An 18,535-nucleotide genomic window follows, 5' to 3' on the forward strand; every position below is an offset into this window, starting at 1 on the left:
TGGAGTTGAAGTTCTGACTGGGGAAAACTTTGCCTCATGGAGGGACTCAGTTAGACTTATTTTTGGCATGTTGGATCTTGATTATGCATTGAGGCATGATGCTCCCGCTACTCTCACTGATAAAAGCACAACATAACAGAAACAAGAGTATGAAAGGTGGGAAAGATCTAACCGAATGTGTTTGATGGTAATCAATAATTCCTTCTCAGTTGCTATCAGGGGAGCAATGCCTGACTCTGAAAATGCTAAAACTTATCTAGACTCAGTGGAGGAACAGTTCAAAGGATCTTCAGAAGCGCACGCGAGCACCTTAATTCTGAAGATGCTTACTTTAAAGTATAATGGGGTAAATGGTGTGCGTGAACACATAATGATGATGAATGACATGGCTAATAAACTCAAGAGCTTAGACATGGAAATCAGTGATGGTTTTCTAGTACACTTCATTATGACCTCTCTTCTAGCATGCTTTGATTCTTTCAAAATTAACTATAACACTCAGAGAGATAAATGGTCAATGAGTGAGTTGATGGCAATGCGCGTGCAAGAAGAAGAACGTTTGAAGGTAGAAAAACCAGATGTTGTTCACGTCACCACTACCAAACCATTAAAGAGGAAGGGGAACTTCAAAGGGGAAAGCTCCAAAGTCCATAAAGCCAGTACAAGTGCATCCCTTAGCTCAAAAGCCACATCCGGAAAACTTAGCTGCAAATTATGCCGTAACACGGGGCACAAGCAGCGAGATTGCCCTAAATTCAAGGAGTGGCTAGTCAAGAAGGGTAACCATCTATTTATGATATTTGATTTCTTTAATATTAATGTTCCCATTAACACATGGTGGGTTGATTCTGGTTCTATGGTTCATGTTACTAACTCTATACAAGGATTCCTTACAATCCAGAGGCTGGAAAGAAACCAAAGGACAATTAGAGTGGAAGATGGTGACAAATTAAATGTTGAAGCTGTTGGTACCATGCAATTTATAATGAAATCCGGTCATTGTATTAAACTTTTTTATACTTTGTATGTACTGAGATTAACTCGGAATTTAGTATCAGTACCAAAGTCAGATAATGACGGTTATAATGTTTTGCATGGAAATGGCAAAGTCACTATTACATTAAACTCTCATGTTATTGGTTGTGGTTCTCTAGAAGGAAGTCTCTATAAGTTAGAACTAGATGATCAATTTACAAAATCATTGTTATCATATAATGTGAATGAAAACATTAAACGAGATTTAGAAACATCATCCATGTTGTGACATCAACGTTTAGGCCACATTTCACAAGATGGAATGTTAAGACTCGTAAAGGATGAAGTACTACCAAATCTTGACTTCTCTGAGTGTTAAATGTATTAAAAGTAAAAAGACGAAAAAGAATAAGAAAGGTGCCACTAGGAGTTCAGGACTCTTAGAACTCATACACACTGATATTTGTGGCCCTTTCTCTCCTGGCATAACTGGCCATATGTCTTTCATAACTTTCATAGATGATTACTCTCGTTACATGTACTTGTATTTAGTCAAAGAGAAAACTGAAGCACTTAACATGTTTAAAAACTTTAAGGCTGAGGTTGAAAATCAACTTAACCTTAAGATAAAGGTAGTCAGGTTAGATAGAGGAGGCGAGTATTATGGCCGACATACTGACATTGGTAAAGCTCTCGGTCCTTTGACTTTTGTAAACAAAATGGGATCATGAATCAATTTACCATGCCGGGTTCTGCTTAGCAGAACGGTGTTGCTGAGAGAAGAAATAGAACCCTTGAGGATATGGTTAGAAGTATGTTAGCAAACTCAGATCTTCCTGATTTTTTATGACTGAGGCTTTAAAGACGGCATCTCATATGTTGAATTGGGTTCCTTCTAAGTCTGTCCCTAAAACTCCTTACGAAATTTGGACAGGAAGGAAACCAAGCTTAAACTATTTGAAAGTATGGGGTTGTCCTACCGAAGCTAAGCTTTATAATCCTCATCAAAAGATACCTGACATGAGGACAGTCAGTTGTTTCTTTATTGGATATCCCGAACATTCAAAGGGATTTAGATTCTATTGCCCTTCCCATGTTACTCGCATAGTAGAAACTCGTAATGCTGAATTTCTAGAGAAATCTAAGGTCAGTGGGAGCAGTATAAATCGAGTCTTTGATTTCCAAGAAGTGCAACATGAGGGGGGGGGGGGGGAGGTTATGGGCTCTTCTGCGAATTTACCTCCTATTACACCTCTTGTAAATGAAGACACATCAAACACACAAGAGCAAGTCCCTGAGACAACTACTGAACTGTTGAACCCGATAATCAGCTAAGGAGGTCATCACGGTCTAAACGACTGATGTATAATTATTTATACATCTTTATTGCATCATTTTATACTCTATTCATGTTATTTTCATGATAATATTATTGGGAATTGGTTATAATAAGCCTCTATTTGTTTTTGTAGGAAAAATGAGCTTAGAAAACCAAACATGAAGAAAAACAAAGAAAAAATCAAGAAAAATGAGAATCTGTCAGCTAAGCATGGGCCAAGCCTCAGCCAGGCATGCCCCATTTCCATCTGAAGACACTTCAGCTAAGCATGAGGCTGTGCCTCAGGCAGACATGCCCCACGCCTCCTCAGAATATGACAAAATAAAGTACACTGTTGGCTGTCCCCCTTTTTGAAGACACACAGGTTCATGCCTCACCCAGGCATGCCCCATGCCAATCAAGCTGCCAAGAAAGTACAAATCAGTAGCATGCGCATTTAATGCTTGAGGGACCAGCACAGGCCATGCCTCACCCAAATATGCCCCGTTCCTAGCAATATGCCAAAGAGAACAACCAGGGAGCACGTGGTGTACTACATGGGGACCATCATGGGTCATGCCCTACTAAACATGGGTCATGCCTTGTGCACAAGTGAGCCTATATAAAGACCATGCATGTTGCTCATTTGGTGTGCACAATTTTGGAGAAAAACATTTACATTTTCACTTCAAATATCCATAGAATTAATATAAGAGAAGCTCTTGAACCTTCATACAACATCAAGAAGAAGTCTTAGCATCATCATAATTATCTAGCTTGGTTAGATTATCTTAATATTAAACATGAATGCTATATTCTTCTATTTTTGTGTATCTTTTATAATTATCATGGGCTAAAACTCTTTATGTCACCTTAACTCATGCTGAAACTTGACAACTTTTGATGGTTGGAATTAATAAATGATAATTTTATGTTAAAATAATGACTAGTTCTTGGTTATCTTTTGATAAAATATTGTGTTTAAACAATTGAAAGTAACATACAAGAATTATAAATGGTACATCTTGTTATGTTGAAAGACTCTTGATTTTGTCATTTATTTATAAATGTTGTTCATACAACTTTATAACTTTTAATCTAGAAATAGTTAAAATAATTATTGTATGCTACATGAAAATTGGTTAAACACATATCCTCATGTTTAGATTTGAAAAGATTGAACATTTGTTATGAATTGATATTCTTGTTAAGTAATATTATAAATAATTTGTTAACACAACTATTTTAATATTACACTTGGGTTGAAAATTCATAAATCAAAGGAATACTTGAACTTAGTCTAATTTAATCAACCACAGGTGGATTATGTGTTGTTCATGTAATCTTTCCGACCGGTTGTTAGATTTGAGTTTCGTAATTGAATGATAATCTATATCCTTAAATTTCAACATAAAGGTTCACTTACATTATAGTATGATTTGAGGTGATTAGTTTGTATAATTCATACTAAGTTTTCCAAAAAATCATTTGGATGGTTATCTATAACTAGAAACTATTCTTTTTAAAACAAAATAGTGGATTTATCATATATTTAACTTTACCATCATTAGGAGTCAAGTGGATTCTAAGTTAAGGTGATAGCTTCTTAATTCTTGTTTATCTCCATTATCGTGTTACTTGTTTTAATTTATTGTTACGAGTTTTTCTAAAAATTAATCTTAAAAACAAATCAGCTAAGCTCATTTCTCACGGTTATTATATTTGCAAAGGTTTGATATTAAAATTTACGTGTCCATGGGTTGATACCCGGTTCTCGCCGTTACTATATTACCACACGACGGGTACACTTGCTTTTTGTGTGTGTGGTTAAGTCTAGGTGAAAACCATTTTTAAAACCCGACAAAGTGTGAAAAATCTTTAATAAAAATATATATATCTCACACCACATCAAGTTTTTGGCGCCGTTGCCGGGGACACCGTAAAATTTTAATAGTAATCTAAGTTTTTATTTTCACCATTGTTTATAATTTAAAAAAAAATAAATTAAATTTTGTTCATTTTAGTTTATCTAGTTTTAGTCTAAAGAAAAGTAATTAGTTTATTTAGTTTTAGTCTAATTATTTAAAAAAAAATAATTATTTATTTCCGCTTTACTTATAGTTCACTTTTACCTTTCTAGTTTCTTTATTTATTTTCTTAAGTAATGAATGTCCACCACGCCCGCACCTGAGCTTGTTTCACCACTTTCGGAACCCGAATGTCACCTTCACCAAAGGTTACGCAACCGTTCACGTGTAGTAGCTGAGACAATAGAAAACGGGGCGTTTGCGGACGAAACAACCGAAGAAACCATAACAGAACAAAACATGGCGGCACCCAATAACCCAGAAAACGAACCTAACATGAACCAATACGGCAAGCCGACCCTCGAAGGTTATGGAAGTGGCGTAGCACCATCGGAAATCACTGTAAACTTTGAAATCAAATCCAGCATCATTCATATGGTGGAAAATTTTGTTCAATTCCATGGGCTTCTCGATGAAGATCCCTTGTCTCATATCTCTCGATTCTTACGAATATGCGGTACTATCAAAATCGAAAGTTGCTCTGAGGACCAAATCAAGCTCAAGCTTTTTCCCTTCTCCCTTCGAATCCATGCCTTGGATTGGCTAGAGTCACTCCCATCTGGCACCATTACCAATTGGGACCAGATGGTAGAGCGGTTCCTCCTGAAATACTTTCCACCAGACAAAACCGCAAAGTACCGAGCCAGCATCACCGGATTCAGAACCGACGAAGACGAGTCGCTGCACGCAGCCTGGGAGAGATACAAGGGCTTGCTAAGAAGATGCCCACACCATGGGTTGAACAAATGGCTCCAAGTTCAAACATTCTTCGATGCCCAATCCAGCCAAAACAAGCAGGCAATTGATCAAATAGCCGGTGGAGATCTCGGAACCAAATCTCCCAACGAAGCATTCGAGGTTCTAGAGAAAGCAACCAAGAAAAGCTTTGCGTACAACCCACCACGATCAACCCCATCACACAACGGTATGCACCATGTTGACTCCAACACTCTTATCACTGCACAACTCGAAGCACTCTTAAAGAAGTTTGAGCAACTACAAACAGAGTTAGTGAAAGCCAAGACCAAGTGTGACACTTATGGGGGTGAACACAAAACGAAATATTGCCAGCATAGAATGATGGTTGAAGATGTTGATTACGTGAGCCGACAAAATAACACCTTCTTAAACACATATAACCCTGGTTGGAGGAATCATCATAATTTCAGTTGGAAGGATGGAGCAAACAATCAAACACCACCTGGGTTTGACAAACGTCCTTTTAACCAACTCATCCATCCCAACCAAAACCTCAATACCACAGCCAAGGGCCAAGCACCAGTCAAAACCCAAGCACTGGGGATACTGTGGAGATTTTTTTAACACGACTCTTAGCCAGTACTGAAACTTCAAACAAATTGACTGAAGAAAGGTTCCAGCAGAATGAGGCGGAGTTAAGGAATCAAAAGGCATCTTTACAAAACATCGAAAATCAAGCGGGTCAACTAGCCCAGTTGCTTTCTGAAAGACAACCCGGTGGTCTTCCAAGCAACACGGTAACAAACCCAAATGCTCAGGAAAATGCCATAAAATTAAGAAGTCGCAAGACCACTCAAGATGTGGTATCCCCATCACAGCCAGTTGATGATGAGACTGAGATTCCTGACAAGGTGCATGATCGGCAAGTTCCAGCAAGTACCGCACAAGTCAGAGAACCAGTAAAACCATATGTCCCACCTATTCCTTACCCAAACTGTCTTAAGAAAGAAAAGATGGAGGCCCAGTATGGAAAATTCCTTGAGCTCTTCAAACAGTTGCACATCAATCTTCCTTTCATCGAGGCCATCTCACAAATGCCAAAATATGCAAAGTTCCTGAAAGATGTGTTGACAAACAAGAGAAAGTTGGAAGAGTTGTCACATGTAACTCTGAATGAAGAATGCTCTGCTGTCCTTCAAAACAAGCTACCGACAAAGAAGACCGATCCAGGGAGTTTTACCATCCCTTGCTTGATAGGAGATTTATTTGTCAGCAATGCCCTGGCTGGTCTCGGGGCTAGCATTAACTTGATGCCTTATGCGGTTTTTTCTAAATTAGGACTAGGAGAACCAAAACCAACCCGCATGAGCATCCAGCTAGCCGATCGATCAGTGAAGTATCCTAGAGGCATAGTTGAAAACATGTTAGTCAAAATTGATAAATTTGTTTTTCCGGTAGACTTTGTAATCCTCGATATGGACGAGGACAAATCTGTACCCCTCATCTTAGGAAGACCATTTCTAGCCACTGCTAGGGCTCTCATTGATGTTTGCACAGGCAAACTCACACTAAGGGTTAAAGATGAGGAGGTAACATTCGATATAGGCAGATCCATGAAACACCCGCAACACACTGATGATTCAGTTTATTATATTGACGTGTGTGAGTCTATAGTGAGTTGTCACCTTCGTGAAACCATTGAAAAGGAAGCATGCAACACTCATCTGATCGAGAAAAAGGCATACGCCATCCTCCATGAGGAGCAATCCACTGAGGATCAGGAGACAAGTGAACACCAAGATGCGTATGAGACCGTTGACCGCAAATTGGAACCAAAGGCGAAACCTTCAGTTGAAGACCTGCCAGTTCTTGAACTTATGGAACTTCCCTCCCATCTCGAGTACGCCTTTCTCGATGGTGAATCTCAATTACCCGTTATCATCTCTTCCTGTTTATCAAATGAGGAAAAGAAAAGATTGCTTGAAGTTCTCAAACTCCACAAGAAAGCAATTGCTTGGAAAATCATGAACATCAAAGGAATCAGTCCATCATTTTGTACTCACAAAATCCTGATGGAAGAGGACTTCAAACCAGTCATGCAGCATCAAAGACGTCTCAATCCAAACATGCAAGACGTTGTAAAGAAAGAAGTCATTAAGTTGCTCGATGCTGGATTGATATACCCAATCTCCGATTCCCCTTGGGTAAGCCCAGTACAGGTGGTACCAAAAAAGGGTGTATGACGGTTGTAACAAATGATAAGAATGAATTAATTCCTATGAGAACCGTCACAGGCTGGAGAGTTTGCATTGATTATCGCAAACTGAACGACGCCACAAGAAAAGATCACTTCCCCCTTCCTTTCATTGATCAGATGCTTGAGTGTCTATCAGGGAAGATGTATTATTGTTTTCTTGATGGTTTTTCTGGATACTTCCAAATTCCTATCTCCCCTGAAGATCATGAGAAAACAACATTCACATGCCTTTATGGCACATTTGCCTACCGGCGAATGCCCTTTGGACTGTGTAATGCCCCAGCCACTTTTCAACGTTGTATGGTGGCTATTTTTCATCACATGATCGATGACTCTATGGAGGTATTTATGGATGATTTCTCTGTTTTTGGAAATTCTTTTGATCATTGTCTTGAAAATTTGAGATAAATGTTAACAAGATGTGAAGAAGCCAATCTTGTTTTGAACTGGGAAAAATGTCACTTCATGGTCAAAGAGGGTATTGTCTTGGGACACAAGATATCCCAGGCAGGACTTGAGGTCGATAAAGCAAAAATCAAGACCATTTCAAAGCTCCCGCCGCCCACATCTGTCAAATCCATTCGAAGTTTCTTGGCCATACTGGTTTTTATCGCCGCTTCATAAAAGACTTTTCAAAAATAGCTCGGCCAATGACACACTTCTAGAAAAAGATGCTCCCTTCGTGTTCTCCGAGGAATTTCTAAAAGCATTCCAATTTTTAAAGGATAAGCTTGTTGATGCCCCAATCATGGTAGATCGGGACTGGACATTCCCGTTTGAACTCATGTGTGATGCAAGTGATTTTGCAGTTGGGGCGGTGTTGGGACAAAGGAAAGATAAGCACTTTCATCCTATTTACTACGCCAGCAAAACTCTCAATGATGCTCAAGAAAACTACACCACCACCGAGAAGGAGCTTTTGGCGGTAGTATTTGCATTTGATAAGTTTCGTTCTTATCTTATCCTTTCCAAAACCATTGTCTACACAGACCATGCTGCCATTAAATATCTTTTTAGCAAACAAGATGCTAAACCTCGATTAATCCGATGGATTCTGCTTTTTCAAGAATTCGATATTGAAATTAAAGATAAGAAAGGCGCCGAGAATGTAGCGGCCGACCACCTCTCCCGTTGGGAATGCCCAGCTTCACAAGAATTAGTGTGGTCCCATATAAATGACAATTTCCCCCACGAACTTCTTATGTATGTCCAAACAAACGAAGAGGAATGTCCATGGTTTGCTGACATTGCCAACTATCTCGCAAGTGGGGTCATGATTAAAGGGTTGACACATCAACAAAGAAGAAAATTCTTTTCCGATGTCAAACATTATTTTTGGGAGGATCCACACTTGTTCAGAATTGGAGCCGATCAAATCGTTCGCCGATGTGTGTTCAGAGATGAAGCAACCAAAATCCTCCAACATTGTCATGAAGGACCCACGGGAGGACATCATGGGCTCACATCCACCACAGAGAAGGTTTTTAATGCTGGTTTTTAATGGCCCACCATCTTTCGAGATGCTCATGACCTTGTAAAATATTGTGATGCATGCCAACGGGCAAGCAACATTTCTGCACGAGATGAAATGCCTCAAAAGGCCATACAAGTTTGTGAAGTGTTCGATGTTTGGGGGATTGACTTTATGGGACCATTCCCGACTTCATTTGGAAATCGGTATATCCAAGTTGTTGTCGATTATGTTTCAAAATGGGTAGAAGCTCAGGCTTTACCCACCAACGATGCTAGGGAAGTTGTTAAATTCCTAAAAAATTTGTTCTCACGCTTTGGTGTCCCAAAAGCACTCATTAGTGACCGAGGAACACATTTCTGCAATGCCCAGATGGAAAAGGCATTGTCTCGCTATGGTGTCCACCACCGATTTTCAACATCTTACCACCCACAAACCAGTGGGCAAGTTGAAGTCACTAACCGGGGCATTAAGCGAATTCTTGAGAAAACAGTTGGGCAATATCGTAAGAATTGGTCTGAAAAGTTAGATGACGCATTATGGGCTTTACGAACCGCTCATAAAACTCCTATCGGTACCACACCGTTTAGGTTGATTTATGGAAAAGCTTGTCATCTTCCTGTGAAATTGGAGCACCGAGCATACTGGGCGTTAAAAGCCGTTAATCTTGACTTGGTCGATGCAAGCGAGACTCGGTTCATGCAAATTCATGAGCTGGAAGAATTAAGAAATCAAGCTTATGCGAATTCCACAATCTACAAGGAACGCACTAAGTTGTTACACGATAAGCGTTTGAAAGAACACAAAGATTTCAAAACGGGTGATCGTGTTTTGCTTTACAACTCTAGGTTGCGTTTATTTCCCGGAAAACTTAAATCTCGTTGGTCTGGCCCATACTTGGTAAAGAAGGTTTTTGATTACGGACCATGGAAATCGAAAATTGAGATGGCCAGTTATTTAAAGTCAATGGTCATCGTTTAAAACTCTACGTTGAAGGACAAACTGGAACCGTCTCGGAGGTAATGCTCCTCCATTCCAAGAACCCTTGAAAGAAAGTCTCGGGTCTAGCCAGGACCCTTAACCAAAAAATTGGCACTTGCACATAGTTTTTGCTTAAAAAAAAAAAAAAAAAATTCTTTCTCGGGAAATGTCTAGACAATTTTCAGCATATTTGGGGTACTAGTTGTTTCGTGCCCAGTCTAGACATTATATTATCTTATTTTTATGATTTTTTATGTTGTTTATTTGGATGGTTGTTGCTTCTTTCATTGAAACATCTAGCCGGAAGAGAAGTGTGGATTCCGGGCACAACCCTTGGCCGCCGGCATATAGGGGAGTTACTTTTCATCTTTTCCCTACATTTTGTATTGCATTTTTATATATCTTTTCACATTGAGGGCAATGTGAGATTCAAGTGTGGGGAGGGGTTTACTTAAACTTTGTTCTGTCCAATAAAATATTTTTGAAAAATCTCTCCAAATTTTATTTTTTGTGTCAAATATAAAAAAAAAATAAGAATATTAATAATAAATAAATAAATAAAAGATCGTTAAGCCTTTTAATAAATTTTTGACAAAACCAAAGGTTAAGGTTGTATTTCGAAAAGCGCTCGTTCAAACCAACCACCGAATCAACTTTAACTTAATGTGAAAACCGAAAATATGGTTTGTATTTTTTCGAGACAAACTTTATGCAAAATGTGGCGTGTAAACCCAATCCCTCCGTTTCCTTGAGCAAAGCTTCAAGCCTTACTACAATATATCATCACTTACGTTTTGGCGGATTGAGTGGGTCATTTGTTTCGTGTGATTTAGAACTTGTCTTGGGAATGCTTTTCGAGATCATAATGAAATGTTGCATAAAAATGGAGGTAATATATAGCCAAACTTAACCCTTCCCTCAAACACCATATATAACCACATCCTCCACTTCACTTCAAAACTTCCCACATAACAACCCTTTCAAATTTAGCCAACTTCCATTTTTATTTCCAGTTCAAGTCAAGTCTCAAGGATGACCAATGCTAGTCAAGAATTAATCTTCATATTTTGGTCAACAAATTTTATATAAAAAAAAAAGAAAAAATGGTTTCAAGTAAATCACCACAAAATAGGTGACAAAGAGAGAAAAAAATTGTGAACTCAAGACATTGAAGATAAACAAAAAGCTCTCGATTCAAGATTGTACATACACATCTTTCAAAATAAAATAACTCTAAGTCACCAATCATACCCACACCTTCACAACAGAAAACCAAAAAACCAACTTATATTACCTCTCCGTTTATCCAACATTTCACATTAGTTGGTGGAGATTAGATCCCTCGACAAGCTTATTTTTCACAAGTTGCATTTTGACAAGAGTGTTCATATACATACAACATTACATGTATGATCAAATATAAAGACAAGTGTGAGTGAACATTGTGAGAACGTGTAATTTTGCATAAAAAGAAACTCATAAATACAAGCCATGTTTTCCTATGTCACTACATATTTTCATACGATCTCCGATGGTTGGGTTGTCTGTGTGTCTTTCTTCGAGACCACCTTAACCTTTTGGGGGTGTTATAGCTACGGTCTCGTAATCTTTTACAATTTGGAGAATTTTTATATTTAAGTTTGCTTGAGGACAAGCAAGGTTTAAGTGTGGGGATGTTTGATTTATATTTATTTGTACATCTTTATTGCATCATTTTATACTCGATTCATGTTATTTTCATGATAATATTATTGGGAATCGGTTCTAATAAGCCTCTATTTGTTTTTGTAGGAAAAATGAGCTTAGAAAACCAAACATGAAGAAAAACAAAAAAAAAATCAAGAAAAATGAGAATCTGTCAGCTAAGCATGGGCCAAGCCTCAGCCAGGCATGCCCCATTTCCATCTGAAGACACTTCAGCTAAGCATGAGGTTGTGCCTCAGGCAGAAATGCCCCACACCTCCTCAGAAGATGATAAAATAAAGTACACTGTTGGCATTCCCCCTTTTTGAAGACACACAGGTTCATGCCTCACCCAGGCATGCCCCATGCCAATCAAGCTGCCAAGAAAGTACAAATCAGTAGCATGCGCATTTAATGCTTGAGGGACCAGCACAGGCCAGGCCTCACCCAAACATGCCCCGTTCCTAGCAATATGCCAAAGAGAACAACCAGGGAGCACGTGGTGTACTACATGGGGACCAACATGGGCCATGCCCTACTAAGCATGGGTCATGCCTTGTGCACAAGTGAGCCTATATAAAGACCATGCATGTTGCTCATTTGGTGTGCACAATTTTGGAGAAAAACACTTACATTTTCACTTCAAATATCCACAGAATTAATAGAAGATAAGCTCTTGAACCTTTATACAACATCAAGAAGAAGTCTTAGCATCATCATAATTATCTAGCTTGGTTAGATTATCTTCATATTAAACATGAATGCTATATTCTTCTATTTTTGTGTATCTTTTATAATTATCATGGGCTAAAACTCTTTATTTCACGATGAAACTTGACAACTTTTGATGGTTGGAATTAATATATGATAATTTTATGTTAAAATAATGACTAGTTCTTGGTTATCTTTTGATGAAATATTGTGTTTAAACAATTGAAAGTAACATACAAGAATTATAAATGGTACATCTTGTTATGTTGAAAGACTCTTGATTTTGTCATTTATTTATAAATGTTGTTCATACAACTTTATAACTTTTAATCTAGAAATAGTTAAAATAATTATTGTATGCTACATGAAAATTGGTTAAACACATATCCTCATGTTTAGATTTGAAAAGATTGAACATTTGTTACGAATTGATATTCTTGTTAAGTAATATTATAAATAATTTGTTAACACAACTATTTTAATATTACACTTGGGTTGAAAATTCATAAATCATAGGAATACTTGAACTTAGTCTAATTTAATCAACCACAGGTGGATTATGTGTTGTTCATGTAATCTTTCCGACCGGTTGTTAGATTTGAGTTTCGTAATTGAATGATAATCTATATCCTTAAATTTCAACATAAAGGTTCACTTACATTATAGTATGATTTGAGGTGATTAGTTTGTATAATTCATACTAAGTTTTCCAAAAAATCATTTGGATGGTTATCTATAACTAGAAACTATTCTTTTTAAAACAAAATAGTGGATTTATCATATATTTAACTTTACCATCATTAGGAGTCAAGTGGATTCTAAGTTAAGGTGATAGCTTCTTAATTCTTGTTTATCTCCATTATCGTGTTACTTGTTTTAATTTATTGTTACGAGTTTTTCTAAAAATTAATCTTAAAAACAAATCAGCTAAGCTCATTTCTCACGGTTATTATATTTGCAAAGGTTTGATATTAAAATTTACGTGTCCATGGATTGATACCCGGTTCTCGCCGTTACTATATTACCACACGACGGGTACACTTGCCTTTTGTGTGTGTGTTTAAGTCTAGGTGAAAACCATTTTTAAAACCCGACAAAGTGTGAAAAATATTTAATAAAAATATATATATATCTCACACCACATCAACGGCCGACTAATTTTGACTATTATGTAACCTACCTTAATGAATCTGATATGGATATTGGAAAATGTAAAGATCCATCCTCCTATAAAGAAGCTATTAGCAGCGATCATTCTTCTGAATGGAATAAAGCTATGATTGATGAGCTTGATTCCATGAAACAGAATGACGTTTGGGAATTTGTTGAATTGCCCAATGGTGTAAAACCCGTAGGTTGTAATGGCTTTACAAAACCAAATTAGACCCAAATGGAAATGTCCGCTATAAAGCAAGATTGGTTGCTAAAGGCTATACTCAAAATGAGGGAATTGATTATCAAGAAACCTTCTCACCAGTATCATGGAAGGATTCCTTAAGGATTGTTATGGCATTAGTAGCTCATTTTGACTTAGAGCTACATCAGATGAATGTTAAAACCGCTTTCCGGAATGGAGATTTACATGAGGATGTGTTCATGACTCAAACTGAAGGCTTTAAACATGAAGGCTTTAAACCTGAAGGTAAAAAACACTTAGTATGTAAGTTAAATAAATCCATATATGGGTTAAAACAAGCATCACGTCAATGGTTCTTAAAATTTATGAGGTGATGAAAAAACAAGGTTTCATAAAAAACCAAGTGGATCAATGCACCTATCTCAAAATGAGTGAGATCAACTTTTCTATACTTGTCCTTTATGTGGATGATATCCTTTTGGCAAGTAATAGTCTAATTTTGTTGCATGAGTCAAAGCGATTACTTTCACATAATTTTGACATGAAAGATCTCGGAGAAGCTTCTTACGTAATAGGCATTGAAATACACCGAGATTGAGCCAATGGGATATTAGGACTTTCTCAAAAGGCTTATATCGATCGTGTTCTCACACGATACAACATGCAACATTGCTCTCCATCAATAGCTCCAGTAGTTCAAGGAGATGTTTTTGGTTCTTTTCAATGTTCAAAAACAGAGGTTGAGAGGGAATGCTAGGCCGATATCAATATAATCCTGGCTTAGATCATTGGAAAGTAGCAAAGAAAGTATTGCGTTATCTTCAAGGAACAAAAGACTATAAGTTGACATATAGAAGAACTGATAACTTGGAAGTAGCGGGCTATTCTGATTCTGACTTTGCAAAATGCAAAGATGACAAGAAATCAACTTCGGGGTACATTTTTATGCTAGCAGTTGGACCAATTTCATGGAGGAGTCATAAGCAGCAGCTGACAACAACCTCCACAATGATGGCAGAATACGTTGCAGTGTACAATGCAACTTGCCATGGGATGTTGCTAAGAAACCTCATTATTGGACTCAAAGTTGTTAACTCCATATCACGGCCGTTGAAGATGTACTGTGACAATTCAGCTGTTGTGAGTTTCTCAAACAGTAACAGTTCAAGTGGAGCTATTTTGTACCTTGATACAAAGTATTTGTTCGTACGTGAGCGAGTAAAGGAAAATAATCTTTGTATCGATCACATTAGCACAAACGATATGCTTGCGGATCCAATGACTAAATGTCTACCACCCAAAACTTTCCAAGAACTAGTGACTAGGATGGGTTTTAGTAAAGATCTTTTGTACTAGTACGTCAAGTGTGCATTATTTACTAATGTAATTTCCTCGAATGTTTATTTTGTCTAGAATAAAGTATGTGCGCACTTAATGATCTATAGATAAAATTTTACAAATTAAATATTGTACAATAAGGGTTCATCATAGTTATTTGGGTCTTAGATTTAATTGTTTTATATTGAGGCTTTAGTATGACTGGGGGGGGGGTGTGTTCTCAAATTAATCGAAATTCGAATGACTGTAACTATCTACTTCGGTTTCAATGTAAAGGTTGATGAGTGTTTTAACTTGGCCAAAATTAATGAATACTCATCACAAAATGATCAATCACCAAGTGGGAGAATGTTGAAAGTAACCTACATTAAGTATGGCCTTCTTGATCATTCTCTTAATTTAACCACAATGACAATAAATGTTTCTATTAAGTATTACAATTATATGATGGGTGTAATTGCATAATATGAAAAGACTCATAACTCTTGCCCTTTGATGTCTTGTATACGTGTATAAATAGATATGCAAATAACAACAATAGATAATCTCATGTACACACTCTCCATCAAGAAAAAGACATCTAAAGGGAAGTAAGAAAAAATTAGTATAATGGCTTCATCATCTTCAAAGATGACTATCCCTACAAGTAAGTATGGTTAATAATTCATTTATCTAAAGTTCATGATTGAGTTTGCATGTTAGTTTTTCATAATATTGCTCATGTTCTAATGATATAATCAACAAAAACTTTTTGACTTTGTATATCCGGATATTCTACAGAATTGCGAGAACCAACATTACTTTCAGGATAGAGCCATACTTGCACCAAAAAACAAAATTGTTGATGAGATTAATGATAGTTTGTTCATGTTTTTTCCAGGTGATGAAGTCGAGTACTTAAGTTCAGATACCATATGTAGTTCAAAATACATCAATGACACTGTACAACTTTATACTCGCCTGAACTGCTTAATGGTTTAAGAATATTCGAACTACCAAACCACAAGCTTGTGCTAAAAGTTGGTGTTCCTGTTATGCTCCTTAGAAATCTTAACTAGAAAGAAGGCTTATGTAACGGTACTCGACTACATATTATATCTTTAGGTACTCGTGTACTTGAAGCCAAAATTATTTTTGGAACTAACATTGGTCATATGATCGCCACTAAAGTTATCAGAATATGGCTCTACTCGACTGTCGTCATTCTAACTATTATGAATCGATTGCTTATTATTAATTTATGTTTTCCATTTATTACTAATAGCAACTGTAATCTAACAACCAAATTACGCCCAATTGAATACAATTATGGTTCGATTTAGTTTTGCTCTTCTTTTGAATTGTTTTATCAAGTTATGTTAGTTTATTATTTAATTATTTGTGTTACAAAAAAGAAGAATATGTTGTTTTAATTTTAGCATTTTAGTTTTTTTTTTAAAATTGGTTGTGTTTTTATTTCTAGGATACTCGAAACCCAATTAACCCAACCCGAAAAAACATGAATCCGAGAAACCCGTGAGAGATTTGGGTTAGTTCCGGATCAAGATTTAAAACTTTGAAACCCGAAGAACCCGACCTGAAACCCGAAGAACACCTCTACTTGAAAAAGGGGGAAGATCAATAATTCGACTTTAGATCTCCACGAAAATTAAGAATAAAAAATAGGTTTTAGTTTATATAGAAAGATATTATTGTTTGTAATATTTTCTTTATAAATTTGTATTTATACCCTTTGGGTATTTTTCTAGGATGAGAAAATAAACCGACTGAATTCTTTATGGTATCAGAGCGGGTTCCCTACCGCTCGAGCCAACCCAAACCCTAAAAACAACCACAGCAGCCACTGCCGTTCAACACTGTTGCTGCCACCACATACAACCGTCATCCCTTGCAACCATAGTCGTAGTTATCTCATGAAACAACCTCCACCACTCATAATCTATAGAAAGAGATTATTATTTCATCCATCACAAGACCTTATTTGATTAAAAAAAGAAAAAAGAAAGAAAGGACAAGAAAGGGAAAAGGGTCTGACGAAGCTTGTTTCAGAGGCAATTAAGAAGTTGGTGAATTCAGTTGTGGTTACTGTCAAGATTTATCCTTTTCTTGGGATGCTATTTTAGAGCATTCAAATTGAAGAAATATAATTAAAAAAAAACATAAAGGTGAAACACGATGTCGAAAATCCGTCAAAATTGAGCATGTCAATAAAGATAGGAAAAACTATGGCAGAAGTGGCTTGTGTGGAAGCCGAGAACAACCCTATTCCGGGTTTGAACAACAAACAATACCAACAATATATGGTAAGTTTTGTTGCTAAAGGCGCCCCGGTTAAAAGCGAGGTCCCACCCATCGCCAACATGGAAGGTAAACTTGACACTATTAGAAAGTAGATTGTGGATTCAGGTGCTACTGGTCATATAACTCACATGCTCGATTGGTTTAGTAATGATTTAAAAAACACATGTGAATTTCCCGTTACTATACCCAATAGTTCATCCGTTCCAGTGGAAGGAAGAGGGTCATGCATCCTACCCAACGGGATATGTATTAATAATGTTTTAAACGCCCTAACGTTTACTTTCAATCTCTTATCTGTTAGTCGACTCGTGAATGATTTGCAGTGTGTTGTGACCCCCCCCCCCCCCCCGCCCCTAATTTTGTGTTATGCGTGCCTTAAACTCGAGTAAGTTGATCGGATGGGTAAATGCAAACAAAGATTCTATCATATGAGTATGGTGGGAAGCGAGAGAAAAGCAATGGCCATTGTTAGCTATTTATGGCATAAGCGTCTTGGACATACTTCGCATGGAAAACTTTGTCATTTGGATTTTGTAAAGAATGACTCTATGGGAACAAATGGTACGTTTTGTGATTCTTGCATTAGAGCTAAATTTACTAGATTACCTTTTCCAGTTATTGCAATAAAAACCCAAAGTTGTTTAGCTTTTACATTGTGATATTTGGGAAGGTATAGAACTCCATCACTCACAGGTGCCAACTATTTTTTAACTAAAGTTGATGATTTTAGTCGGTCTGTTTGCGTGTTCCTCTTAAAACACAAGTAGGAAGCAGGTAATTGTTTGATTGTTTTTTACAAAATGATTAACACACAGATAATAAAATTGTCAAAAGAATTAGAAGTGACAATGGAGGTGAATTTACCTCAAACAAAATGATCAATTTTTACACAGAGAATGGTACTCTTCTAGAGACCACCTGCCCACATACCCTAAACAAAATGGAGTTATGGAGCTAAAACACTGTCATCTCCTCGAAACGGCAAGAGCTTTGAAATTTGAAGCTAAGTTGCCCACATGTTTTTGGGGAGAATGCATTATAACGACAAACTATATTATAAACCGGCTTCCATCGGAAGTTATTGAAAATAAGACTCCTTATGAGATTGTCTATGGAAAAAAACCCGATTATGAAGGTTTCAAGATTTTTGGGTGCCTTGCATATTATCGTAGCACTGAAATGAGGGGTGAAAAGTTTGAGGAACAGGGGAGACCAGGAATATTTTTGGGTTATCCACAGGGTACTAAGGGTTACAAGATTCATGATGTAAAGAATGGAAAGATAATAGTGTCTAAAGACGTGAGGTTTGTTGAAAACACATTTCCTCATGACTCACTCGTTGGCCATGGGGAAGATG

At 37.1% G+C, this 18,535-nt stretch overlaps 1 protein-coding gene and 1 pseudogene across 1 annotated transcript; both read left to right on the plus strand.

The window, feature by feature from the left end:
- The first annotated feature begins 226 nt into the window (after positions 1–226).
- LOC143636218 (uncharacterized) lies at positions 227–1,264 on the plus strand. The gene has a single exon (XM_077103871.1). It carries the CDS (start codon positions 227–229, stop codon positions 1,262–1,264), a length of 1,038 nt encoding a protein of 345 aa, XP_076959986.1.
- Positions 1,265–4,461: 3,197 nt separating this feature from the next.
- Positions 4,462–10,245, plus strand: LOC143636228 (uncharacterized; annotated as a pseudogene).
- The last annotated feature ends 8,290 nt before the right edge of the window (positions 10,246–18,535 follow it).

Source organism: Bidens hawaiensis, unplaced genomic scaffold (assembly GCF_021521415.1).
Source record: "Bidens hawaiensis isolate Kalapana, Puna unplaced genomic scaffold, B.hawaiensis_p1.1 tig00000566_1, whole genome shotgun sequence".
NCBI lineage: Eukaryota > Viridiplantae > Streptophyta > Magnoliopsida > Asterales > Asteraceae > Bidens > Bidens hawaiensis.